The sequence below is a fragment of the Salmo trutta genome, chromosome 36 (assembly GCF_901001165.1).
Source record: "Salmo trutta chromosome 36, fSalTru1.1, whole genome shotgun sequence".
In the NCBI taxonomy this organism is placed as follows: Eukaryota; Metazoa; Chordata; class Actinopteri; order Salmoniformes; family Salmonidae; genus Salmo; species Salmo trutta.
Window position 1 is genome coordinate 37,427,629 of NC_042992.1, and position 27,466 is coordinate 37,455,094.

Consider the following 27,466-nt stretch of genomic DNA (forward strand, 5'->3'; position numbering starts at 1 on the left):
ATATGGAACATTTCTGGGATCTTTCATTTCAGCTCATAGGACCAACACTTTACATGTTGCGTTTATATTTTTGCTCAGTATAGATAGCATCAGTTATCCTCAGCGAAGAAGTTTGATATAATAATACTATAGTATCCATGTTTGGTATTAATCACACATTCAATAGTCAGTCCTCTGAATACTCAAACAGAGATGTACATTTTCTCCCCTCAGAGGGGGTATGGCTGACTAGTCCTTGGTTATTGTCCTTTCCTTGTTAGTGGACAATTTGCCATGCACGTCCAGGTGAGAGAGCACATAAATTAGTGCCAAGCCTACATGAGTTTACTAACAAAACTGGACAAGCTGGGGCATGAAGAGCAGAGCTCTACTGAACAAAATAGCAGAATTACATTCATTTCAAAGTGAATAAAAGGAACTGCATAACAAAAGCACAGGAAGAAACACAGAACTGATGTGCATCCAGGGGAGCTCAACAGTACTCAGAGTTCCAGCGTTATGCAGATATAGGCATGGTTTGTTAACATTTGGTCTTTTTCAGGAATCTGCCCACAAATTGAAAAAGTAATAGACAGATTAGACAGTTGACAGAGTTTCTCATTGGACTGCCAAAGCATTGCAGCAAACAAGATGCCAAATTGCATACAAACACAGATGGTATTTGGTAACATACAGTGAAATCTATTTCGTCGCCGGTTAATAAAGCATTACAAACCTCCAGCCAGACAAACCTAGCTTATTAAATAGTCTGCTACGGCCTTTAAAAGGAGGGACACAAAACAGATCTAACAATAGTTTTCAATTGCCCTTAAGTACAAACAGTAACATAAACCTAGCAGCAATGCTAGCACATACAACAAAGACCAAATATTCCTTTTATCAAAGCATTAGCACCTCACTCATGTTTTTCATTTAAGTCCTGGATTATATTCATTAGGGCACACAACAGAAAACGTTTTGAAGAAACATGAGCGTTTCTTATTGGACAAGAGCTGGTTTTGTCAGTTTTCTTATATTTCTTGCCTAATGAATATAGACTCCTGTTGTGTCAGATAGCACAGCACTATACAGTAGGCTGCAGTAGCTCCTGGAGCTGGCAGAGGGTGCTGTGCAGTGTGGCAGCCAGTGTCTCAGCCTGGGTTTCCTCACAGCAGTTGAAGGCTGTTACGGAGAAGTGGACATGGTCCGGCTGGGGGTTGTAGCACACAGCGTATCCGTCGGGAACGAGAGGTCCGAAACACATCACACTGTCTGTGTTTGCAGGCACCTAGTGTAAGAGGTTTAATGTAGTTGAGAAGTTGGGGAGAAGAGAAGGAAGACAGGGTATAAAGTTACTTTCACATATGTCGCAAAATAAAAGCATTTTTTACAGATCAAACGATTTACTTTAAAATTGGTTGGCACAACAGTTCCCTAAATGTGTGTCTTGCAAACATTTCTGAACATGGTACCCACAAGACGATAGGTGTTGTTAACAAATTAAAAAAAAAATGTAATTGGCAAACATTAGGTAAAAGCCTTTAAAAAAAACATACATACATACATACATACATACATACATACATACATACATACATACATACATACATACATACATACATACATACTTGCAGATCTGCAACTTGTTTAGCAACTTTATAACTCAGCCCTACACCAGAACTGTGGACACTATTCTGGTAAAAGGGCTCAATCACAAAGCTTTACAATGTAGTGAGCTTTACACTACTCCAGCCGACGCTTGGCATTTCTCATGGTGAACTTGGGCATGTGTGTAGCTGCTCGGAAACGGAAATACATTTCATGAAGCTCGGTAGTGAGTGTTGCAACTGAGGACCAACTATTTGTACTTGCTGTGCTCTTCAGCACTCGGCAGTCCCGTTCTGTGAGCTTGTGTGGTCTACCACTTCGCGGCTGAGCCGTTGTTGCTCCTAGATGTTTCCACTTCAAAATAACAGCACTTGCAGTTGACCGGGCCAGCTCTAGCGGGGCAGAAATTTGACGAACTGACTTGTTGGAAAAGTGGCATCCTATGATGGTGCCACGTTGAACGTCACTGAGCTCTTCAACAGTAAGGGCATTCTACTGCCAACATTTGTCTATGGAGATTGCATGGCTGGCTGTGTGCTCGATTTTATACACCTGTTCAGCAACAGGTGTGGCTGAAATAGCCAAATCCACTAATTTCGAATGGGTGTTCACATACTTGTGTGTGTATAGTACCAGTCAAGGGGTTTTCATTATTTTTACTACTTTCTACATTGTAGAATAATAGTGAAGACATCACAACATCACAATGCTTGCTCTTTCTTCATAGACGATGACGTCATGCCCTCGATACCATATGTGAATTGCTTGCCCCCCATCTATCTTCTGAGCTCGTGCTACTAGGTGATCTAAACTGGGACATGCTTAACACCCCGGCCATCATACAATCTAAGCTTGATGCCCTCAATCTCACACAAATTATCAATGAACCTACCAGGTACAACCCCAAATCCGTAAACACGGGCACCCTCATAGATGTCATCCGAACTAACTCGCCCTCCAAATACACCTCTGCTGTTTTCAATCAAGATCTCAGCGATCACTGCCTCATTGCCTGCATCCGTAATGAGTCTGCGACCAAACGACCACCCCTCATCACTGTCAAACGCTCCCTAAAACACTTCAGCGAGCAGGCCTTTCTAATAGACCTGGCCAGGGTATCCTGGAATGACATTGACCTCATTCCGTCAGTAGATGATGCCTGGCTATTGTTTAAAAGTGCCTTCCTCACCATCTTAAATAAGCATGCCCCATTCCAAAAAAGTTGAACTAGGAATAGATAGTCCTTGGTAGTCCTTGGCTCACTCCAGACCTGTCTGCCCTTGACCAGCACAAAAACATCCTGTGGCGTTCTGCATTAGCATCGAATAGCCCCCGTGATATGCAACTTTTCAGGGAAGTTAGGAACAAATATACACAGGCAGTTAGGAAAGCTAAGGCTAGCTTTTTCAAACAGAAATTTGCATCCTGTAGTACTAACTCAAAAAAGTTCTGGGACACTATAGTCCATGGAGAATAAGAGCACCTCCTCCCAGCTGCCCACTGCTCTGAGGCTAGGAAACACTGTTACCACCAATAAACCCACTATAATTGAGAATTTCAATAAGCATTTTCTCTTCGGCTGGCCATGCTTTCCACCTGGCTACCCCTACCCCGGTCAACTGCCCAGCATCCTCCACAGCAACCCACCAAAGCCCCCACCATTTCTCCTTTACCCAAATCCAGATAGCTGATGTTCTGAAAGAGCTGCAAAATCTGGACCCCTACAAATCAGCCGGGCTAGACAATCTGGACCCTCTCTTTTTAAAATGATCTACCGAAATTGTTGCAACCCCTATTACTAGTCTGTTCAACCTCTTTCGTATCGTCTGACATTCCCAAAGATTGGAAAACTGCCGCGGTCATCCCCCTCTTCAAAGGGGGTGACACTCTAGACCCAAACTGCTACAGACCTATATCTATCCTACCCTGTCTTTCTAAAGTCTTTGAAAGCCAAGTTAACAAACAGATTACCGACCATTTCGAATCCCACCGTACCTTCTCCACTATGCAATCTGGTTTCAGAGCTGGTCATGGGTGCACCTCAGCCACGCTCAAGGTCCTAAACGACATAACCACCATCGATAAGAAACAATACTGTGCAGCCGTATTCATCAACCTGGCCAAGGCTTTCGACTCTGTCAATCACCACATTCTTATTGGCAGACTCGGTTTCTGAAATGATTGCCTCGCCTGGTTTACCAACTACTTCGCTGATAGAGTTCAGTGTGTCAAATCAGAGGGCCTGTTGTCCGGACCTCTGGCAGTCTCTATGGGTGTGCCACAGGGTTCAATTCTCGGGCCGACTCTCTTCTCTGTATACATCAATGATGTTGCTCTTGCTGCTGGTGATTCTCTGATCCACCTCTACGCAGACGACACCATTCTGTATACTTCTGGCCCCTCTTTGGACACCGTTAACTACCTCCAGACGAGCTTCAATGCCATACAACTCTCCTTCCGTGGCCTCCAACTGCTCTTAAATGCAAGTAAAACTAAATGCATACTATTCAATCGATCACTGCCCACACCTGCTCGCCCATGCAGCATCACTACTCTGGACAGCTCTGACTTAGAATACGTGGACAACTACAAATACCTGGGTGTCTGGTTAGACTGTAAACTCTCCTTCCAGACTCACATTAAGCATCTCCAATCCAAAATTAAACCTGGAACCGGCTTCCTATATCGCAACAAAGCATCCTTCACTCATGCTGCCAAACATACCATCCTACTGATCCTCGACTTCAGTGATGTCATCAATAAAATAGCCTCAAACACTCTACTCAACAAATTGGATGCAGTCTATCACAGTGCCATCCGTTTTGTCACCAAAGCCCCATACACTACCCACCATTGCGACCTGTACGCTCTCGTTGGTTGGTCCTCGCTTCATACTCGTCGCCAAACCCACTGGCTACATGTTATCTACAAGTCTCTGCTAGGTAAAGCCCTGCCTTATCTCAGCTCACTGGTCACCATAGCAGCACCCACTCGTAGCACGCGCTCCAGCAGGTATATCTCACTGGTCACCCCCAAAGCCAATTCCCCCTTTGGTCGTCTTTCCTTCCAGTTCTATGCTGCCAATGACTGGAACAAACTGCAAAAATCTGAAGCTGGAGACTCATATCTCCCTCACTAGCTTTAAGCACCAGCTGTTAGAGCAGCTCACAGATCACTGCACCTGTACATAGCCCATCTGTACATAGCCCATCTGTACATAGCCCATCTGTAAACAGCCCATCTGTTAACAGCCCATCTATCGACCTACCCCATACAGCATTTATTTATCTTGCTCCTTTGCACCCCAGTATCCCCACTTGCAAATTCATCTTCTGCACATCTACCATTCCAGTGTTTAATTGCTATATTGTAATTACTTCGCCACCATGGCCTATTTATTGCCTTAACTCCCTTATCTTACCTCATTTGCACTCTCTGTATATAGACTTTTTGTTTTACTGTATTATTGACTATGTTTTGTTTATTCCATGTGTAACTGTGTTGTTGTATGTGTCAAATTGCTATGCTTTATCTTGGCCAGGTCGCAGTTGCAAATGAGAACTTGTTCTCAACTACCCTACCTGGTTAAATAAAGGTGAAATAAATAAAAAATGTAAATGAGCTGGCCAATCAGCAGTCTACTTGCGTTAATATTTTTAATTGAGATATACACCCACACCATTCTGGGGGAACGGGCATGGGTCTCCGGGAGGGAGGGGTTGGCTCCTTCGCTATGGAGGCCGGTAGCCTAGTGGTTAGAGCGTTGGGCCAGTAATCAAAAGGTTTCTGGATCTAATCCCTGAGCTGACAAGGTAAAAATCTGTCGTTCTGCCCCTGAGCAAGGCAGTTAATCCACTGTTCCCCCGGCACCAAAGACGTGGATGTTGATTAAGGCAGCACGCCGCACCTTTCTGATTCAGAGGGGTTGGGTTAAATGCGGAAGACACATTTCAGTTGTACAACTGACTAGGTATCCCCCTTTCCCAATGATTGCTTATGTCAGTATGAAAGAAGTCCTATTTGAGAATTTGTTACACCACCTTTCCTCCCCCCACCTGAAGAATGAAATTGTTATGTCATATCATTAATATGTGAAAACCAATGAAAATATTTAACTTAAAAGCCAATTCTCACTCAACCCAATTAAGAATGAATATGCATAGCACATTCATGAATAGCCAAGCCCATTCATTCAAATTAATTTATTACATGAATGACTTGAATACAATGACAAATCCCTGATGTAAACAGGATTATCTGGCTAGATCGATGGCACTGTGTTGACTTTGATAAGCTACAAGTGCGCACAAAAATACCATACTACATGTAAATAGAGAGGGACACAGACCCAATATAATATTGCATTATCCAACACTCACCTTTAGATTACATAATTATATCCTGTCATTGGAATGAATGTTGCAATCTTGTCAACTTCTACTGGAGTTGTATTTTACCTGTCCTGTTCTCAGTTTCCAGTGGGTGGCCAGCCCATAAGCAGTGTCCATGAACAGTCTGGGCACGCTCAGTCCCTCCTCGATGGCCTGAAGCTTCAAGCCCAGCAGGTGGCGGTCGATGGATTGTCCTTTGAGCGCCTAATTTAGAAAGGTCAGAAGTTATTAGATGACAGAAAAGTGAAACTAATTACTAAGACGATGGCAGCAGAAGCATGGGGTGTAGTCACCTGATCAGTTAGAGTGACGTAGGTCTCTATGGCCTCTCTGAGTAATTCCAGCTTTGCCTCTCTCTGCAAAACACAAATAGAGCGTCAAGACGCATCAACAATGTCAATTAATAGAAATCCCCTGTAAAGGTGCCATGTATTGTTGGCTTTGTTAATAACTGCAAGTAGTTGTTTTTCTCAGCCACCCACGAAACAAGAGATTGCGTTGTGCCTTCGCCTTATCAAACACCCATTAAAGCTAGAATCCGTAATAATTTGTAAATCACCGTGTCCATTTGGGATAATACAACAGACTTACTGCAAACAATTATTATTATTTTTTTTTATCACCTGCGGTCGCGAAATGGGCTTTTGAGATCATTGTCAGTGCACATTTGTTGACAATCCTTGCTAGTTTGTAAGTTATTTACCCAGTTATAGCTAATTTATGGTCAGCAAACAGGGTTCGTACGGTCATGAAAATCCTGGAAAAGCCATGGTTTGTCACCTGCGTATGCCAGTGCGAGTGGGCCGGAGGAGAGACATAGCAACATAATAATGATAAACAGGCTAACTAGATAACCAATTCAAAAATATTGTGTTGCCTGGATAGTTGTCAGTAATTACCTATTCAGCTGTTAGCATGTATTAATGTCATTGTCATGTCCTAAAAAATGTTTCACGGGCACGCGATTGACAAACGGGTGCGTTACCAATGCTACATACTCATGTTGTAAAACCATCTCTCAAGCGCTCAATATTGGGACTTCAGAAATAAACCTGACACGGTTGAAAAGCTGTGATTCCCCTGTAATCAACATTGTTCAAAATATTCTTCAAATTAGCCAAAAAGACAAATAACTCACATGCTGTCAATTAGATCTCTGGAATATTTTAGCCTTACAAGATTATAGATAATCATGTCTTAGTTACCTTGCTTTGAAGTAGCCTACCTTTGTCATTTGATCCCTAATTCATTGAATGAGGGAATTCTTTTATAAAGAAAGTATTTGGTTGTAATATTTTATATAGGCTACCAAGGGTGGCCAACCATCCTCCAGGAGAGCCTTAGAGGGTTAGTTTTGTATTTTGAGACAGGCTTGAATATGCAAAGAAGCCAACAGGCAGAGGGTAGCCTACACTTTGGTCTGATTCTCTATGGTAATAAGAATTAATTTTAATTTAGTAAAGTGCTTCTCACCGTGATAGAGGGGTCATCAAAGGTAAGCACAAACTTGAGCATTTGATTGGTGGGAGAGCGGATGTAGTCTGTGCGCCCCCCTCGAAACATCCTCTGGGAGGCAATGTCACAGGAGGCACAAACCTCATTGTGAACTCTGATGGAGAAAAGGTGAAAAGGGAGAGCAGGGGTGCGTTCAGTTTGCTTTAACATTTGCTGTGTTGCGTGACGTTTTGAACTGAATTACACGTTTCCCTAAAATAGTGTGCACCGTTCATCAATAACCTTTAAAGTATGCTTGCTCCCGCTTGCTCCCGTATGCTTGCTCCTTATCAACATGGGTGTGACCATCTGAAATAGCAAAACTCATGCAGCACACCATATGTATGGTAACTGCCCTCTGGGACACCATAATCAATGTTTTTTTCCAACTGGTCATTCAGTACAGTACCGGTTCAGTTGAATTCAACATTGCAAACAGTTCTGTTGTACTGAACACAACCCAAGTATTGAATTTGGACACAGTGATAGTTGTTAATGAGAACTAATTTACAAAATTGAAAATGCAGATATTCCAGTCAGATTTTTGGCTGCCAAGAACATTTTTTGTCTCATTTATTAACCACGAGAATATAATGCTTCTTGTGTGAAAATGTACTAGCATGTCTATGAAAATCAGTACCACAGTTTGAAAACATGAACTGCACACATAATTTCCTTATTATTGCATATGGTATCCTAGTTTGAGGCTGAATGCCCTTTGTAAGTGATTCCTATGAGCTCACTTGTAGTAGGCCAGCTGCAGTGCCACCTGGATGAAGGAGTTGGGACTCAGGTTGTGCCGTTTGGGCAACTCCTTCCCAAACCTCTGGAAGTTGAAGCAGCGGATATCCAGGTCGTTGATCAGTCTGGGGGGTATGACAAATTCATACTCCATTAATAAAGCATCAGAGTAGGAGAGCTGATCTAGGATCAGTTTTTGCTGTGTAGATTACAATGAATGGAACTGATCAGCTCTCTTGCTCAGACAATTTATGAATACAGGCCCAGGTTAGTTGTTGAATTCAAATTATAAAGATGACTCTTCACTTATTTGGGACAGAAATGTATCTATCGACAGTTGTCAGTTTAGCCACAGGATGGCAGCACATGTGCTGAACCCAGGAAAAAACAGCCAGCTCAGATCACAAACAATTACTTAAAATAGAATGAGTAGGTCAGGAGGCACCAAAGCCTTCTTACACTGCTGACCGTGTTTTGTCATGGTTAGATCAACACTTAGGGCAGCTAATCGTGTTTACACTCCTCCATTTGCTTTGGTCCATGTCACTTTCATTTCAGCCGAGTCGTGTTGAAGTTCATAGCAAAGCAAACATTGACTACAGAGGCCGGGTGCTTCTTATCATTGTCATTGTAGTACTGTATCACCAACTACACTTATGCACTCACAGCGTTAGTACTGTAGTCGGAGGTGTTGAACCAGTCAGTATGCGCACCATATTAAAACCCTTAAGAGTCTTGACACACCTGTGCGTCAATCTAATGAACATAAAAAAATCCCCATCAAAATCTGTCAGTTTAAGCTATTGATAGTACTGGATTGACACACAGCCCATACAACAAAAAAAACCTCTCGCCCTTCAACATCTACGGTGGAAAGTGGCAGAGCTACAGAGCTGTTTGTCAGAACAGAAGACATCCCGAAAATCAGTCTTTACAAAAACAGTTTGGTCTACTAACTGATATGTAAAATAAAAGCAATGCTTTTTACCCATTTTATTCCCAATTTCATGATAGCCACTTGGTAGTTAGTCTTGTTCCATTGCTGCAACTCCCGTACGGACTTGGGAGAAGCGAAGGTCGAGATTCATGCATCTTCCGAAACACGACCCCGCCAAGCCGCACTGCTTCTTGACACACTGCTCGCTTAACCCGGAAGCCAGCTGCACCAATGTGTCGGAGAAAACAGCTTATAACTGGTGACCAAAGTCAGAGTGCATGCGCCCGGCCTGCCACAAGGAGTCGCTAGAGGCCAAAGGGACAAGGACAAACGCTCCCATACCCCGGACGACGCTGGGCCAATTGTGCGCCACCTCATGAGTCTCCTGGTCGTGGCCGGCTGCGACACAGCCTGGGATCGAACCTGGGTCTGTAATGACAATTTAGACCTCTGCACCACTTGGGGACCTCATGTGTTCTCTTTTTGACTCAAATATTTGCAATCAAATGCCAGAATCTCCTTAACTCTGCTTCCACCGGACATGCTACTGATTTCAAAACTCGGTCCTCCAGAAAGTGTAGAGCATTAGCAAAACTCTGCAGTTCTTCGTGATATCTTTCAAAAAAGCAGCATTAGAAAGGATTACCTACACATACTGAGCAGCTCATGTTATAGACAGAAGCGTGCTACATGGCAGACCAATCCAAACTCATCTCTCTGCATGTCCAGCCCATCAGTTATCTCAGCCAATCATTGCTAGCGGGAAGGTTCCTGACTTTTTCCCGTGGCTACACCAACTAGGCTTGTAATTTCCCAATTGTATTTGTATTTACAGATGGCATACAAGTTTGTTATTAAAAATGCATTTAGATAAATAATAATTTACGTTCAAATGCCTCTCCTGTGTAGTGACGTACGACAAATGCCTAGTATCCTGAAACGAGTCACATATTTAGATCAAATAAAAACTATGATATACAATAACACAGGAGTAATGAAACAATGCATGATAAATGCATAGGGAATGCAAACTCACATATCAAGGTTTTGCTTGGCATGCTCGATATCTCTCTTAATCTCACGGTCAATGTTGAAGTAAAGCTTCTTGGGCATCTGAAGGGGAATCAAAGGGGTTTTCTTTGGGTCCGGTTTCTTACTGCGGAGAGAAGAACGAGGGTAAATGTTAATTGGCATTGTGTGTTTTTTATCAACTGACTGTTTTTCTTCCGATAAACCTCAACTACAAGTATTTTGAAATCATGGGAAACTGAGATGAATACCGTATACATACAGTATGTAATTGAGCAAGTAATGCAGCAAAAGTAGATAAGACCCTCCCCTGTCTCATCTCACCAGTATTGTAGAATGTGATCCAGAAGAGTAGCTATTGGTGGACCTTCAGCCGTGGCCTGCTCATACAGAAGCCCCCATGAGCCATCCTCACCCACCACAAACTACAAGAGGAGGAGGAATAGTGAAAGGTAACTAATTAGTTTACCAACAATTGTTGCTCAGTCCATGATCATTTTTGTTTATTGATTCCTTTTATTTCAGTGTTATACAGCATTTGGTGCCCAGCCCATATGGACTTACTTTTCATCAAGTATGTGATCTATGATTGGTTGGGTCATTTGGATAATTCTACTGCTCCAGTTACCTGCAGTGTTTTGTCAAACCAACGATTGCCGCTGTTCGAGTGTGTCCCGCCCCCATGCAGGATTTGAGCTGCCATGCGACTGGAGTACCTGTCAGTCAAAGTAACACAGAACTTCATGACTAATTAAATCTAATAACCCAAAAAGCATCAGTAATCAATGAAGTCCCTGGTGTGTAAAACATAACTGAGAAAAAAGTATTCATACTGTACAGCAACTTGCATTCAATTTGAAAAAATAGTAACATACACAATGAGAGAAAAAATATTGTGGCTCATACTTATCATCTGAGACCCTCATGACTGGAGAGTCCAGACACAAGGTGAAAAGTCCCTTCTCAATCGCTCGCACTGACTCCTTGTTCAATTTATCTGGGTAAGGATGAGAAAGGTTAAGAGGTAAAGCACTCCTTACTGAAGATAACAATACACTATGACTTCAGAGACCTAGAAACCAAAGTTCCCTCTAATAGTTTCAGCACTGAGCAAATTTCAGGTCTGCTGAGCGTGAAGGTGAACGTAGTGAAAATTCTGTGCAACTTCCAGCGCGTGTTTACTGTGAACACTGAGGCTGTACTCACTTTAAGTTACAGTTTTAACAGTGGCCAAGTAGACTACTGTTGCCATTTGATCATAATGTAGGCCTACCATCAAAAACAATGGAGAAAATGCATCCCATAACATTTTAACATGGAAATAACTGTTCTATCATTCAGTCTACAGTAGCAGCCAATGTGTTGTGCTCAATGTAGGCTTACATTCCATGAGACTTTTGAAAAAACATGCAGGGTTTGACATTAACCTGTTTATCCACTTGTCCTTCAGACAAGGTGACTGAAAATTGTTGCGTTAATTGATGCAAGAAACCACTTTACAAAATACTATTTATTATTATTCCCATATCATTATTACAAAGAATCAGACCAATTATGCTGCCTATTGGCTACTTCGCTTATTCAAGCCTGTCTCAAAACACACACTGCCCCTTAAAGACAAAAAAAAGCTATTTACCTGACTTTCTTTTCAAAGATGTCTAGAAATGTACACGTTTTGTGTTCTTGTAGGAAGCAATCACTCCCCCATTGGTGACTACAAATGATTTATAACTGAGCTAATAACTCACTAACTAGCAAAAGATATGAACAAAATGTGCACATGTTGCTATATGCAGCTCTTGTTTTGATCACAAACCCAGCTGTAAACAGTCCAGTTCAAAGTAAATGGCACAGATCCACACAGGCCTACTGCAGCTCTGATCAGTTACGCCCACCGGTGTCTGTAGATTAATAAGGACTGAGTAGTGCGCAATATAATCCTACTCCGAAGCGTTCTGCATCCAGCAAAATATCTTGCATAGTTAGTTTTGTTTCAGTAAGTTGCATTGAAAGGGACTAATATTGCATTGATTTGATCACAATTGCCACAGTAAAGGGAAACGATGATAGTGTTAACAGAGAAAACTCTAGAAAGTTGAGTGAAGTTTAATCTCGTGCGTCTCTCCGTGGGCTGATATTTCATCTGTGCTCTGCGCGGCAGTCACTGGGAGCTGCGTGGCAGTCTCAGGGTTACTGTGCGTCCGTGCGGACATTACTAACAACATGTATTTGAAAACAGTGTGGTCCTCTGCATCACACACCCTGGACGTCCCATACTCTGGGTATGTTTATGGGTATGTATAGTATAATGCTGTGCCTATCATGTCTACCTTTGAGCAGGCGGCTGTAGGCCTGGCCCCAGGTCTGGCGGTGCTCGCTGGTCAGGATGCCCATAGGCTCCTTGTCCGTCTTCCAGGACTCAGCCCTGATTCGCAGAAGCTGGGCGTGGATCTGGCTCTCTGTCATCCGAGAGCCATCACTGTTGTATACGTCCATCTGAAAGAACTGGGTGGGACAGAATAGAGGATTGAACTGTGATATGGAAAAGCTAATCCATGCTTTTGTCACTTCAAGGTTAGATTACTGCAATGCCCTACTTTCAAGCTGCCCGGATATGGCACTAGGCCTAAATAAACTTCAGTTAGTGCAGAATACAGCTACTAGAATATTGACTAGAACCAAATAATTCCATCACATTATTCCTCTGGCTTGTGAGGTGGGGAGATCTTCATGGACTATACTCTGCCTTTGTTTTCAGGGTAGTAAGTGAGTGGTCTGTTGATATTCCTTAAGTGGTGTGGGGGCTGTGCTTTGGCAAAGTGGGTGGGGTGATATCTTGCCAGGTTAGCCCCGTCCGGGGGTAAATTCGTACAGGGCCTCCCGACCCCGCCCAGCTTTGATTCAAAGTAGCCTAGACAAAATCTGACCATAGAAACATGGAGGCAATTATTTTAGACTTCCACATGCCATTTAAACCAGTTGCCCATTTGTCATGTTCTATTGATTTTCAAATCAACTTTCTTTCATTGTCCAGTGGCCAAAGGCACAATAGTCATATTAGCAAACCATGCTAGTTGTTGCATCTTTAGATCTCCCTTTCTAAATGTCTAATGAATATTTTCATCTATGTGACATGAAACCTGCTTGCATACGCTGTGCACTTTTGACAGTGTTTTCCGGCTAATTGCATTATGAAACAAACATTTGCGCATAGCTACACTTACGTGAATAATAGTTGATCAACATTCAAATGTCCAACGCCACATTTTCCTAACGAAAACCCTGTCTTAGGCATACCCTCACTAACTCCCCTCCCGTAGGACCTGAGCCCTAGGACCGTGCCTCAGGACTACCTAGCTTGACGATTCATAGCTGTCCCTGTCCCAATTTTTATATATTTTTAGTTTGGACTTAGGCGGCACTAAAAAACCCTTAGGGCTTTTTCTATGCAGAAAAAGCTCTGCCCTCTATTGCCACCATGAATATTATTTGACCCTGCTGGTCATCTATGAACGTTTCAATGTCTTGAATTACTTTTAAACGTTAACGTACTCTTAAATGCACTCTTAAATCTACACCCAGCACAGCCAGAAGAGGACAGGCCACCCACAGCTCTGAGCCCGGTTCCTCTTTAGGTTTCTTCCTAGGTTCCTGCCTTCTAGAGAGTTTTTCCTAGCCATTTTGCTTGTGAGTCTGCATTGTTTGCTCTAAGGGATTTGAGGCTGGGTATCTGTAAAGCACTTTGACAACTGCTGTTGTAAAAAGGGCTTTATAAAATACATTTGTTTGGGTATCATTAATGTTGGGTATCATTGCCATGTTTATTAGTCTGTAATATGGGATTAATTGGAGCTGTCCCCTTCGCTCTGTGTAGCAGCTCTCATCTTGAAGAAAAAAAAATCATTAAATCCTCTTCTGACCCCAGCCATATAGTCAGTGATGCATACTGTGGGTCAAGCTCACCTGGTAGTTCCTCACCACTGTGATGTGGCGGGCACGGCTATGATGGGTGATAGTGTCGTGTTTGCGGCCTGGGATCCGACAGGATGAGAAGAGGAGGGGAAAGAGCTCCATACAGAGTGGCTGGCCCCGCATGTACTCCACTGGCAGACGGCCACTGAGATACAGAGAGATACAGAGAGAGAGAGATACAGAAAGAGAGAGATATACAGATACAGAGAGATATACAGAGAGAGAGATACAAATACAGAGAGGGAGAGATGCACAGAGAGAGATGCAGAGAGAGAGATGCAGAGAGAGAGATGCAGAGAGAGAGATGCAGAGAGAGAGATGCAGAGAGAGAGATGCAGAGAGAGAGATGCAGAGAGAGAGATGCAGAGAGAGAGCATACAGATACAGTTACTGACAGTATGCCGTAATAAATTTAGACTGGGTATATAAACCAAAGCATACAGGCCAACACAGAGGTTAAAACCCTAAAATAGCTGTGAGAGAGTGTCTGCAACCTAGGATACAAATATTGATATGGTTCACCATTTGGTGAAACATGACTTGAAAAAACTGGTCAGGAATATGTAGCTAATATTAAGGCTTCAGGTCTAAGACGGCGTATATGTACAGTACAATCATGAAATGGCACTTACTTGTCTACTACATTTTTGAAATCGAGTGCAGCAGCAATCAGCTTGGACGCAAACCTGGGTGGACACAAAAGATGTTAGAGAATGGTCCAGCCAGAGTGTTTGTTCAATGCAAATCAAACTTCACCTTGCAACATACTACTTTGTGCATTGCCATAAAATGGGGTGGAACTGTTCAAAGTTCCTCATATTTCCTACAACTATAGATAGGATTTAGATGTAGGATATAGATGTATGAAATAACATTCGGAAAGTATTCAGATCCCTTGACTTTTTCCACATTTTGTTACGTTACAGCCTTATTCTAAAATGGATTCAATAGTTTATTTTCCCTTTATCAATCTACACACAATACCCCTTAGTGACAATACAAAAACAGGTTTTTAGACATTTTTGCAAATTTATATTTACATATTTACTCAGTACTTTGTTGAAGCACCTTTGGCAGAAATTACAGCCTCGAGTCTTCTTGGGTATGACGCTACAAGCATGGCACACCTGTATTTGGGGAGGATCTCCCATTCTTCTCTGCAGATCCTTTCAAGCTCAGTCAGGTTGGATGGGGAGCGTTGCTGCACAGCTATTTTCAGGTTTCTCCAGAGATGTTCGATCAGGTTCAAGTCCGGGCTCTGGCTAGGCCACTCAAGGACATTCAGAGGCTTGTCCCGAAGCCACTCCTGCGTTGTCTTGGCTGTGTGTTTAGGGTCGTTGTCCTGTTGGAAGGTGAACCTTTGCTCCAGTCTGAGGTCCTGAGCTCTCTGGAGCAGGTTTTCATCAAGGATCTCGCTGTACTTTGCTCCGTTCATCTTTCCCTCGATCCTGCCAAGTCTCCAAGTCCCTGCCGCTGAAAAACATCCCCACAGCATGATGCTGCCACCACCATGCTTCACCGTATGGATGGTGCCAGGTTTCCTCCAGACGTGACGCTTGGCATTCAGGCCAAAGAGTTCCATCTTGGTTTCATCAGACAAGAGAATCCTGTTTCATGGTCAGAGTCCTTTAGGTGCCTTTTGGCAAACTCCAAGCTGGCTGTCATGTGCCTTTTACTGAGGAGTGGCTTACGTCTAGCCACTCTAGCATAAAGGCCTGATTGGTGGAGTGCTGCAGAGATGGATGTCCTTCTGGAAGGTTCTCCCATCTCCACAGATGAACTCTGGAGCTCTGTCAGAGTGACCATCGGGTTCTTGGTCACCTCCTTGATCAAGGCCCTTCTCCCCTGATTGCTCAGTTTGGCTGGGTGGCCAGCTCCAGGAAGACTCTTGGTGGTTCCAAACTTCTTCCATTTAAGAATGATGGAGGCCACTGTGTTCTTGGGGACCTTCAATGCTGCAGAAATGTTTTGGTGCCCTTCTCCAGATCTGTGCCTCGACACAATCCTGTCTTGGAGCTCTACGGACAGTTCCTTCAACATCATTTTGCTCTGACATGCACGGTCAACTCTGGGACCTTATATAGACAGGTGTGCGCCTTTCCAATCAATTGAATTTACCACAGGTGGACTCCAATCAACAGGGTGCACCTGAGCTCAATTTTGAGTCTCATAGCAAAGGGTCTGAAAACTTATGTAAATACAATCAGTTTTTTTTTTAAAACCATCTGTCAATAGTTGGACCGACTAAGTTGTTCTCACTCTGTAATCCACAGGTACAAATGCTGAGTGAGTGTACACCATCATCCAACCAGATTATGTCAACACTGGTGACTGTGTACATTCAGCAAACCAGCCTGCTCCTCTCTAGTATCTCACAGGCACATAGTGCATACAGCTATGCCAGTATTTTGCTGGCTGGCACTCACACAAGCTGGCCCCTCCAGTCTGAGAAGTCCCGCTTGGGCAGGGAGATGGCCGGGTTAGAATGCACGGGCAGGGGCTGTCTGCTCTCCAGGTACGCCCACTGCACCCACCAGTCGGATATCTACAGTAGAGGACAGGGGAAAGGACAACAGCAAAACAACTATCAATCATGCAGTACATTCCAGAAAGGAGGGCAGCTGTGGAAAGACACTGAGCCATCAGAGTGAAACTCAAATTAGCACTATAAAGTGTCATCTAAAATCCAGCAACCCACTAATATTTTCTTATCTCAGTCTATTTACATTGGTTACAAATTGTGCATAATTTCCCACATTGTTCGCATACCCAATTGTTTGAGTGTTTAGCTCGTCTCTCCAGTCCCTCTTGAAGTTGCGGACCAAGTCCCCCCTCCCCGCAAAACTTTTGGATATTCTTGCGGGTGTGGACCAGCTCTTCTTCAGGTATCAGGGGCTCCAGGGCTCGTAGGTACCCCTGCAGAGTCTGGGCCAGCGGGGGCACCGGCTGGGCAGGCACCGAGAAGCATCTCTCCTGGCTGGATCCAGACACAACCTACATGTATGTCCAGATAAACAATGTTGAGTCTAGTCAGTATGAGTAATAAGATGAATTGATATTTGAACAAAAATTAAGTTTGAGCATATGTTATTTGGGTCACCCAGGGCTATTTTGGTGTCACCCACCTAGGGAGCGTAGGATCTGAAATACTCCATTTGATTCGTATTCACGGTCAATGTGTATGTTACCATACGTTGTCAACATTGCCACGCGGTGCATTCTGGGTACACTCCTACAAGGAGTCAATTGGGCGCTAGCTCAAAAACCCAACATTAGCATGAATTACGTGAACAAGAAGCACATCACAAACCTTTTCCGAGATGTGAGATAATAAACTTGTTCTCTGTAATATCATATATCTTAGGCAGGTTTCTCGACCAATGCTGCATTCACAACATCTCATAATTTGGTAAATACAAGCACATGACTGGGAAATATCCACTTGAACGCCCCTCCAACTGTAATTACTAGAGGGAAACTTGTCCATCATCCCCGTGCTCCAAAGTATATGAAGCCTTTTGTTTATATACTCAAAGCTCCATTAGTAGCTTGTTTAACTACTATGGTAGTCTGTCAGGTACTCAGCAGGAAGGTCTGATTTCACTATTAAAACAAGGCCTCGATGGCAAAAAACTGGAGGCCTCTTAACCTTTAATGTTGTTATGCAAAAATACTAGCAAAATGCATAGCACTCAGAATTAAAAAAGGTTTTTACCAGGTATTGTTCATCCTGATCAGACAGGCTTTTAACATGGACGATACATTTTAGATAATATACGACAACTACTAGAAATACTAGAATATGAAACATCTAAGAAGCCAAGCCTGGATAAAGTAAGATTGGATTTCATATATAAATGCCTGGATTTTTTCCATTTCGGTTAGTCTCTTATTCAATGGGTAAAATTAATGTATAGAAACCCCAGGTGTGAATAGTAAATACTTCAAAGAGTTTTGAACTGTTAAGAGGCGATAAACAAAAGGCCATCAAAATGCTAGCTATTAAAATCAGATCAAATAACAGAGGATTAGAATCCAAGGTTTAAAAACAAAGGTGTCCATGTATGCCGATGACTCAAGCTTTATATTAAGTCTGCAAGCTAGATCCCTTCAACGTCTCAAGAAAGATCTAGATAACTTTTCTGGCCTCGCTGGACAAAAACCTAATTACGATAAGCGTACCATATTATGCATCGGATCTTTAAAAAAAACTAATTTTACATTACCCTGCAGTTTACCTATAAAATGGGCTGACGGTGAAGTAGAAATACTTGGTATTCATAACTCATACAGTTGAAGTCAAAAGTTTACATACACTTAGGTTGGAGTCATTAAAACTCATTTTTCAACCACTCCACAAATTTCTTGTTAACAAACTATAGTTTTGGCAAGTCGGTTAGGACATCTACTTTGTGAATGACAAGTAATTTTTCCGACAACTGTTTACAGACAGATTATTTCACTGTATCACAATTCCAGTGGGTCAGAAGTTTACATACACTAAGTTGACTGTGCCTTTAAACAGCTTGGAACATTCCAGAAAATTATGTCATGGCTTTAGAAGCATCTGATAGGCTAATTGACATCATTTGAGGATATTGGAAATTTACCTGTGGATGTATTTCAAGGCCTACCTTCAAACTCAGTGCCTCTTTGCTTGACATCATGGGAAAAACAAAAGAAATCAGCCAAGACCTCAGAAAAAAAAGTGTAGACCTCCACAAGTCTGGTTCATCCTTGGGAGCAATTTCCAAACGCCTGAAGGTACCACGTTCATCTGTACAAACATTAGTATAAACACCATGGGACTACGCAGCTGGCATACCGCTCAGGAAGGATGCGCGTTCTGTCTCCTAGAGATGAATGTACTTTTGTGCGAATAGTGCAAATCAATCCCAGAACAACAGCAAAGAACCTTGTAAAGATGCTGGAGAAAACAGGTACAAAGTATCTATATCCACAGTTAAACGAGTCCTATGTCGACATTACCTGAAAGGCCGCTCAGCAAGGAAGAAGCCACAGCTCCAAAACTGTCATAAAAAAGCCAGACCGGTTTGCAACTGCACATGGGGACAAAGATCGTACTTTTTGGAAAAATGTCCTCTGGTCTGATGAGACAAAAATAGAACTGTTTGGCCATAATGACCATCATTATGTTTGGAGGAAAAAGGGAGAGGCTTGCAAGCCGAAGAACACCATCCCAACCGTGAAGCACAGGGGTGGAAGCATCATGTTGTGGGGGTGCTTTGCTGCAGGAGGGACTGGTGCACTTCACAAAATAGATGGCATCATGAGGCAGGAAAATTGTGTGAATATATTGAAGCAACATCTCAAGACATCAGTCAGGAAGTTAAAGCTTGGTCGCAAATGGGTCTTCCAAATGGACAATGACCCCAAGCATACTTCCAAAGTCGAGGCAAAATGGCTTAAGGACAACAAAGTCAAGGTATTGGAGTGGCCATCACAAAGCCCTGACCTCAATCCTATAGAAAATGTGTGAGCAGAACTGAAAAAGCGTGTGCGAGCAAGGCTGCCTACAAACCTGACTCAGTTTCACTAGCTCTGTCAGGCAGAACGGGCCAAAATTCACCCAATTTATTGTGGGAAGCTTGTGGAAGGCTACCTGAAACATTTGACCCAAGTTAAACAATTTAGAGGCAATGCTACCAAATACTCATTGAGTGTATGTAAACTTCTGACCCACTGGGAATGTGATGAAAGAACTAAAAGTTGAAATAAATCATTCTCTCTACTATTATTCTGACATTTCACATTCTTAAAATAAAAGTGGTGATCCTAACTGACCTAAGACAGGGACGTTTTACTAGGATTAAATGTCAGGAATTGTGAGAGAAAAAAAAGTTTAAATGTATTTGGCTAAGGTGTATGTTAACTTCCAACTTCAACTGTACATACACAAAATGAGCTCTCCACGATGAATTTCAATAGAAAACTAGTAAAAATAGACAAAATCCTATAACCATGGAGAGATAAATACCTGTCTATTTATGGGAAATTACACTGATTAACTCCTTAGTCATATCTCAGTTTACCCACTTATGGCGCTAGCTACTCCTGACGATTCGTTTTTTCAAATCGTATGAGCAAAAAATATTTCACTTTATCGGGGATGCTAAACCAGACAAGATAAAGCGTGCCTATCTATATAATAAATATGAACTGGGTAGGTTGAGATTATTAAATATAAAAGCACTAAACCCCTCTCTAAAAGCTTCACTTATACACAAGCTTTACTTGAACTCAAAATGGTTCTCAAGTAGATTACTAAGAAAAGCTCATCCATTGTTTAAAAATGGCCTTTTTGCCGATTGCCATGTCTCATTTTCGATTAATTGAAAATTATACTTTTTTTCAAAGTATCTCTCTTTTTTTTTTTAAACAAGCATTGCAGAGCTGGTTTCAATTTCATCCCCCAGAAAAGATAAACCATAATATTTGTTCTAACTCAAATGTGTTGGTTGATAAATTACCTGTACTTATGGAAAATGTTTGAAAAGGGTATTTTGCTTTTAAATGATATTGTAAATTGGAATGGTAGAGTTGTGTCTTTCATGGAGCTATCGGAATTGTATGGGAAGGTCTGCTCAATCTAAGATTACAACCAATGGATTACAGCATTACCCCCAAAAATGGAGGCAGCAGGTGGCAGCGGGAGGAGGTAGGGAACTGGTTTGTCTGCCCAATATAAAAGATCAAAACTGTCTGAGGAACAAAAATAGGATAGTATACCAGTTTCATTTGAGGACCAGGATGTTGACAGCTGTGCCATACAGATTACAACATAGCTGGGAAGATATTTATGATGTACCGATTCCATGGCACAGGCTGTATGAGTAAAACGCTGCAAGATTTAAGACTTCGTGCTTTTCAGCTAAAATCATTGTACAGAATTCTTGCCACCAACAAAATGTTGATATTTGGGGCATACAAATCATTCCTATGGTCTAATCTACAATGTTTGTTTGGTTATGGTAATGTCTTAATATTATTATTTCAGTCTTATCGTTCTCATTTTCTTAACTCTTTCTTGAACTGCATTGTTGGTTAAGGGCTTGTAAGAAAGCATTTCACGGTTAGGTCTACACCTGTTGTATGCAGCACATGTGACAAAAAGTTTGATTTGAAATACCAGTTGGAAGCATTCACATGCTTTGAACTAGTTGAGAAACTAAAAGTACCGCTATCATGCTCGTAAACAAATTGTTGCATTTAACTGCAGAAAAGTAATTTCCTTAGTAGATGACGTCTGGTCAGCATATGGGAGAAGCGCGTTCATTTAGATTTTCCGTAGAAGTATGTGGTAAATGCCACCTTCCCACTTGGTTATGAACACAGCATAAATACATTTTTCTGGGAAGGAAAACTCACTCATTTTGTAATTAATTATAGGTCGTTTTCTATAGACATCTGGACAGTTTAAAGTATTTCTGGTAGGATGCAGGAAAATAAGGGCGTTAGAGTGATGTGCCAATCAAAACATGACCAGCCAGAACATACCTAAATAGGAAGTTTGTAAGTACGTATGGGGGAGGTTCCCCATACCAAAACAACAGTATTACAATTTAAAAGGGTTTATCTATTCCGAAAGCTTACGACTCACCCTAGACAGCCAAACTCTGCATGTTCTCGCAGTTATTTTTCTCAAAATCATCTCAACTCGCAAGCCACTCCTTTACCGGATCAAAGGCGCGAACGTTCTTGAACAAGTGACCGAGAAAGTGTTCTGGGAAAAATAGCTAGTTTACACTTTTCCTAAGTAGATAACCTGCTAAAATGTAGCCAGCTAGCTATCTAACTTGCTAACGACAAATGCCAGGTGAGTTTTCTTCGAGTCCTTGCATTAATTTTGGGGTGTCAAAGACTTTGTTATTGTCCAACTGGTAAAAAGTTATCGATCCAGGTTTGGAAACTTCGACGGGCTTTGACATGGCAGAAAATGGCAAACGCCAGTCGTCACGGTCCCTACAGAGCAGTGGTGAGCAATCTTGGGACTTTTGCAAAGAGTTCAGGTTAATTTCTGTAGCTAAATCGACACGTGTCCAATGTTTCCGTAAACCAAACCCAAAGATCTCCTACAGAACAATGAGAGATATTTCAGCGGATGTATAAATGTGAAGCATCCGCTTGGCGTTTCCACTCAACACCAAATATGGTAGTAAGAAGATGGATTTAGGCCGACATTCTGCAAATGTTGTAATCGATGAGACATTTGATTTCAATACAGTTCTGTTCCCAAAACTAACATATGCTATGAAAACAGTGGACTACGATTTGTAGACTTCACCCTTTGCAAAAGTTTTTTTAAATCGCGTTGTTGCACAATGGTGAATTAAGTTATTGCACACGCGCACTTCAGGGTAGGCGTTCCCTAACGCACATATGCAGATGTGTGCTAGAACACGGCAATAGGATCTCGCTAGCTCGTGCTTTGCTCTGCCCACCTCCTTGCTTGTTTTGCCCGCTATGACTCATGTGTTCCCATTGGAAACAACAGGCTGTGGTCTATCTTGCTTTACTTACAAAATCTTTGAAGCTCCTCACACGTCTTACTGCTTCTTCTGTGGATTTTATATGGCGGTTGGCAACCAACTTTAAGGTGCATTACCGCTTCCAACTGGACTGTAGTGTGGCTCAGAGAAGGTTCTTCTTATTCGGTGGTGTTATAGGGATAACTACACCCAACTGGATGGCGTGACGTTTTGATAACCGTGTAAATCTCTTTAGGACAAGGTGACTTTTATCAATATATTTGCCTGTATTTACCCCCAAAAATGAAATGCAAACTGCTAATATGGCTATCATAAAGAACTACAAATACCACAATGAACTACAAATGCACGACTCCAACACCACCATTAAGTTTTACCGATGACACATCAGTGGTAGTCCTGATCACCAACAATGACAAGACAGCATATAGGGACAAGGTCAAAGACCTGGCCGTGTGGTGCCAAGACAACAACCTCTCCCTCAACGTGATCAAGACTAAGGAGATGATTGTGGACTACAGGAAAAGGAGACCGAGCACTCCCCCATTCTCATCGACAGGGCTGTAGTGGAGCAGGTTGAGAGCTTCAAGTTCCTTGGTGTCCACATCACCAACAATCTAACATGGTCCAAGCACACCAAGACAGTTGTGAAGAGGGCACAACAAAACCTATTCCCCCTCAGGAGACTGAAAAGATTTGTCATGGGTCACCACTGGGGCCAAGCTTCCTGCCTCCAGGACCTCTATACCAGGCGGTGTCAGAGGAAGGCCCTAAAAATTGTCAGACTCCAGCCACCCTAGTCATAGACTGTTCTCTCTGCTACCGCATGGCTAGAGGCTTCTAAACAGCTTCTACCCCCAAGCCATAACGCCATAACGACAGTTTCCTCCTCTCATTTGTTGACTTCTGTAACCATAAAAGCCTTGGTTTCATGCATGTTAACATTAGAAGCCTCCTCCCTAAGTTTGTTTTATTCACTGCTTTAGCGCACTCTGCCAACCCGGATGTCCTAGCCGTGTCTGAATCCTGGCTTAGGAAGACCACCAAAAACCCAGAAATTTCCATCCCTAACTAGAACATTTTCTGACAAGATAGAACTGCCAAAGGGGGCGGAGTTAGCCTGCAGATTCTGTCTTACTATCCAGGTCTGTACCCAAACAATTCGAGCTTCTACTTTTAAAAATCCACCTTTCCAGAAACAAGTCTCTTACTGTTGTCGCTTGCTATAGACCACTCTCTGCCTCCAGCTGTGCCCTGGACACCATATGTGAATTGATTGCCCCCCATCTATCTTCAGAGCTCGTGCTGCTAGGTGATCTAAACTGGGACATGCTTAACACCCCGGCCATCCTACAATCTAAGCTTGATGCCCTCAATCTCAAACAAATTATCAATGAACCTACCAGGTACAACACCAAATCCGTAAACACGTGACCCTCATAGATATCATCCTAACCAACTTGCCCTCCAAATACACCTCTGCTGTCTTCAACCAAGATCTCAGCGATCACTGCCTCATTGCCTGCATTCGTAATGGGTTTGCGGTCAAACGACCACCCCTGATCACTGTCAAACGCTCCCTAAAACACTTCAGCGAGCAGGCCTTTCTAATAGACCTGGCCCGGGTATCCTGAAAGGATATTGACTTCATCCCGTCAGTAGAGGATGTCTGGTTATTCTTTAAAAGTGCCTTCCTCACCATCTTAAATAAGCATGCCCCATTAAAAAAAATGTATAACCAGGAACAAATATAGCCCTTGGTTCACTCCAGACTTGACTGCCCTTGACCAGCACAAAAACATTCTGTAGCGTACTGCATTAGCATTGAATAGCCCCCGTGATATGCAACTTTTCAGGGAAGTTAGGAACCAATATACACCAGCAGTTAGGAAAGCAAAGGATAGCTTTTTCAAACAGAAATTTGCATCCTGTAGCACAAACTCAAAAAAGTTCTGGGACACTGTATAGTCCATGGAGAATAAGAGCACCTCCTCCCAGCTGCCCACTGCACTGAGGCTAGGGAACACTGTCACCACTGATAAATCCACTATAATTGATCATTTCAATAAGCATTTTTCTATGGCTGGCCATGATTTCCACCTGGCTACCCCTACCCCAGTCAACAGCCTTGCACCCCCCACAGCAACTCGCCCAAGCCTCCCCCATTTCTCCTTCACCCAAATCCAGATAGCTGATGTTCTGAAAGAGCTGCCAAATCTGGACCCCTACAAATCAGCTGGGCTAGACAATCTGGACCCTCTCTTTCTAAAGTTATCTGCCGATAACTGATTGTTGTAACACCTATTACTAGCCTGTTCAACCTCTCTTTCGTATTGTTTGAGATTCCCAAAGATTGGAAAGCTGCCGCGGTCATCCCCCTCTTCATAGGGGGTGATACTCTATACCCAAACTGCTACAGACATATATCTATCCTAACCTGCCTTTCTAAGGTTAACAAACAGATTACCAACCATTTCGAATCCCACCTTACCTTCTTCGCTATGCAATCTGGTTTCAGAGCTGATAATGGGTGCACCTCAGCCACGCTCAAGGTCCTAAACGATATCATAACCACCATCGACAAGAGACAATACTGTGCAGCCGTATTCATCGACCTGGCCAAGGCTTTCGACTTTGTCAATCACCACATTCTTATCGGCAGACTCAACAGCATTGGTTTCTCAAATGACTGCCTTGCCTGGTTCACCAACTACTTCTCTGATAGAGTTCAGTGTGTCAAATCGGAGGGCCTGTTGTCCGGGCCTCTGGCAGTCTCTATGGGTGTGCCACAGGGTTCAATTCTTGGCTGACTCTCTTCTCTGTATACATCAATGATGTCTCTCTTGCTGCTGGTGATTCTCTGATCTACCTCTACGCAGACGACACCATTCTGTATACTTCTGGCCCTTCTTTGGACACTGTGTTAACTAGCCTCCAGATGAGTTTCAATGCCATACAACTCTCCTTCCGTGGCCTCCAACTGCTCTTAAATGCAAGTTAAACTAAATGCATGCTCTTCAACCGATCGCTGCCTGCACCTGCCCGCCTGTCCAGCATTACTACTCTGGACTGTTCTGACTTAGAATATGTGGACAACTACAAATACCTGGGTGTCTGGTTAGACTGTAAACTCTCCTTCCAGACTCACATTAAGCATCTCCAATCCAAAATTCCCAAATTATATTCTAATTACATCGCCACCATGGGCTATTTATTGCCTTACTTCCCTTATCTTACCTCATTTGCACACAATGTATATAGACTTTTTTTCCATGTGTAACTCTGTATTGTTGTATGTGTCGAACTTCTTTGCTTTATCTTGGCCAGGTCGCAGTTGTAAATGAGAACTTGTTCTCAACTTCCCTACCTGGTTAAATAAAGGTGAGAAAAATAAAAAATAAGACTACTGAACATCTAATCAAATGGCTACCCAGACTATTTGCATTGCCCCCCCTCCCCTTTTTATGCTGCTGCTACGCTCTGTTATTATCTATGCATAAGTCACTTTAATAACTCTACCTACATGTATATATTACCTCGACTAACCGGTGCCCCGCACATTGACTCTGTACCTCTGTACCGGTATTGTTATTTTACTGCTGCTCTTAATTATTTGTTACTTTTATTTATTTTCTTTTTTTTATGGATTTTTCTTAACTGTATTGTCGGTTAAGGGCTTGTAAGTAAGCATTTCACTGTAAGGTCTACACCTTTTGTATTCGGCGCATGTGACAAAAAACATTTGATCTGGACGAGAATCTCTGGATTAACTATCTAATGTTAGCTAAATTAATGAAAAAATTGACTACATTTCCTAAAATTGAGAATTCTGTGAACTGTCTTGTGCAAGTTTTAAATTGACACAATACCTGTTAGTAAAGGTGTCAGCTAGAGGTGACATGCAGGGATTTGTAGTCATGATGTCTACTTTGATGCTAAATCTGAAAGTATATAGAGCCGAATATATTGATATAAGTCACCTTGACCGAGAGAGATTTACATGGTTATCAAAGCGTCACAGCAGGGTAAGCCTACACGAAACACAACCCTTATTTTAAGTGTTTCTATAATTCTCTATAGGAAAAATGTGGAACTATTTCCCTGTTTGACCGCTAGGTTTTAGGGGTATTATGACACCTCCACTGTGGGGCTCTATATGGCTGACTGGTGGCTTCAAAGCCTCTCATTGGCCAATACACAGCATCAGTAATCCAGTGTTTTATATACACAATTGGTCTGGACAGCAACACTGTAACCTCTGCTCTGTAACTGTAAATTATTGCAGCAGTCCAGCCAGGTTTGTCCACAAAGTGTCACACCATGGCATAATAATATCTCATACTCACTAAATATCATTGAAACATAAATGTATGCATAGTCACATCTACACAACCCATCATGACACTTTTAATTTCAAATCATTTATTAGATGTTTTTCTCTCTTGAAGCCAGCTTCTTCAACCACAATAGAAAAGAGAAAGAATAAAACAAAGTATCAAAATTGTACACATGGGAGCATAAATCAGATATACCATATATATGATATTCTTCAGATAGATTCTTTCACATTAAAAAGAGCACCTAAAATTTAGATTACAGCATCTAATGGAGCCATGATCAAATTTGTGCCCTTATTTGGGATGTGGGTGATTCGTCACGAAACTAGGAGGGAAAAAAATACCATGATTTGGGGGATTTTCACTTCATTTAATCCATAGAATGGTCCTTTTGGAGGAAGTATTGTTGACATATGTTTGACATTTTGTATCTAAAAGCCTAATTGAGAAATAATACAAGTTGGCATA

General features: G+C 42.3%; 1 protein-coding gene across 1 annotated transcript; it reads right to left on the bottom strand.

Moving 5' to 3' along the window:
- Positions 1-140: 140 nt before the first annotated feature.
- On the bottom strand, positions 141-22,266 carry cratb (carnitine O-acetyltransferase b). Its single transcript, XM_029735758.1, has 15 exons — positions 21,773-22,266; positions 16,921-17,145; positions 16,578-16,696; positions 14,784-14,837; positions 14,143-14,296; positions 12,510-12,684; positions 11,086-11,176; positions 10,808-10,895; positions 10,504-10,604; positions 10,187-10,306; positions 8,216-8,338; positions 7,452-7,587; positions 6,272-6,334; positions 6,045-6,182; positions 141-1,267 (listed from the first exon to the last, which is right to left on the bottom strand). The coding sequence occupies exons 1-15, from the start codon at positions 21,821-21,823 to the stop codon at positions 1,064-1,066; spliced, it is 1,842 nt and encodes a 613-aa protein (XP_029591618.1). The 5' UTR covers positions 21,824-22,266; the 3' UTR covers positions 141-1,063.
- Positions 22,267-27,466: the final 5,200 nt, after the last annotated feature.

Bases quoted from the DNA above. Each gene is read 5' to 3' on its own strand.
- cratb (XM_029735758.1), bottom strand. From the start codon at position 21,823: ATGATTTTGAGAAAAATAACTGCGAGAACATGCAGAGTTTGGCTGTCT. The intron at 12,685-14,142 runs GTGAGCTTGACC...TGTCCCACCCAG, and splicing joins CAGTGGTGAGGAACTACCAG to TTCTTTCAGATGGACGTATA. The intron at 10,307-10,503 runs GTGAGATGAGAC...TTCTCTCCGCAG, and splicing joins GATCACATTCTACAATACTG to TAAGAAACCGGACCCAAAGA.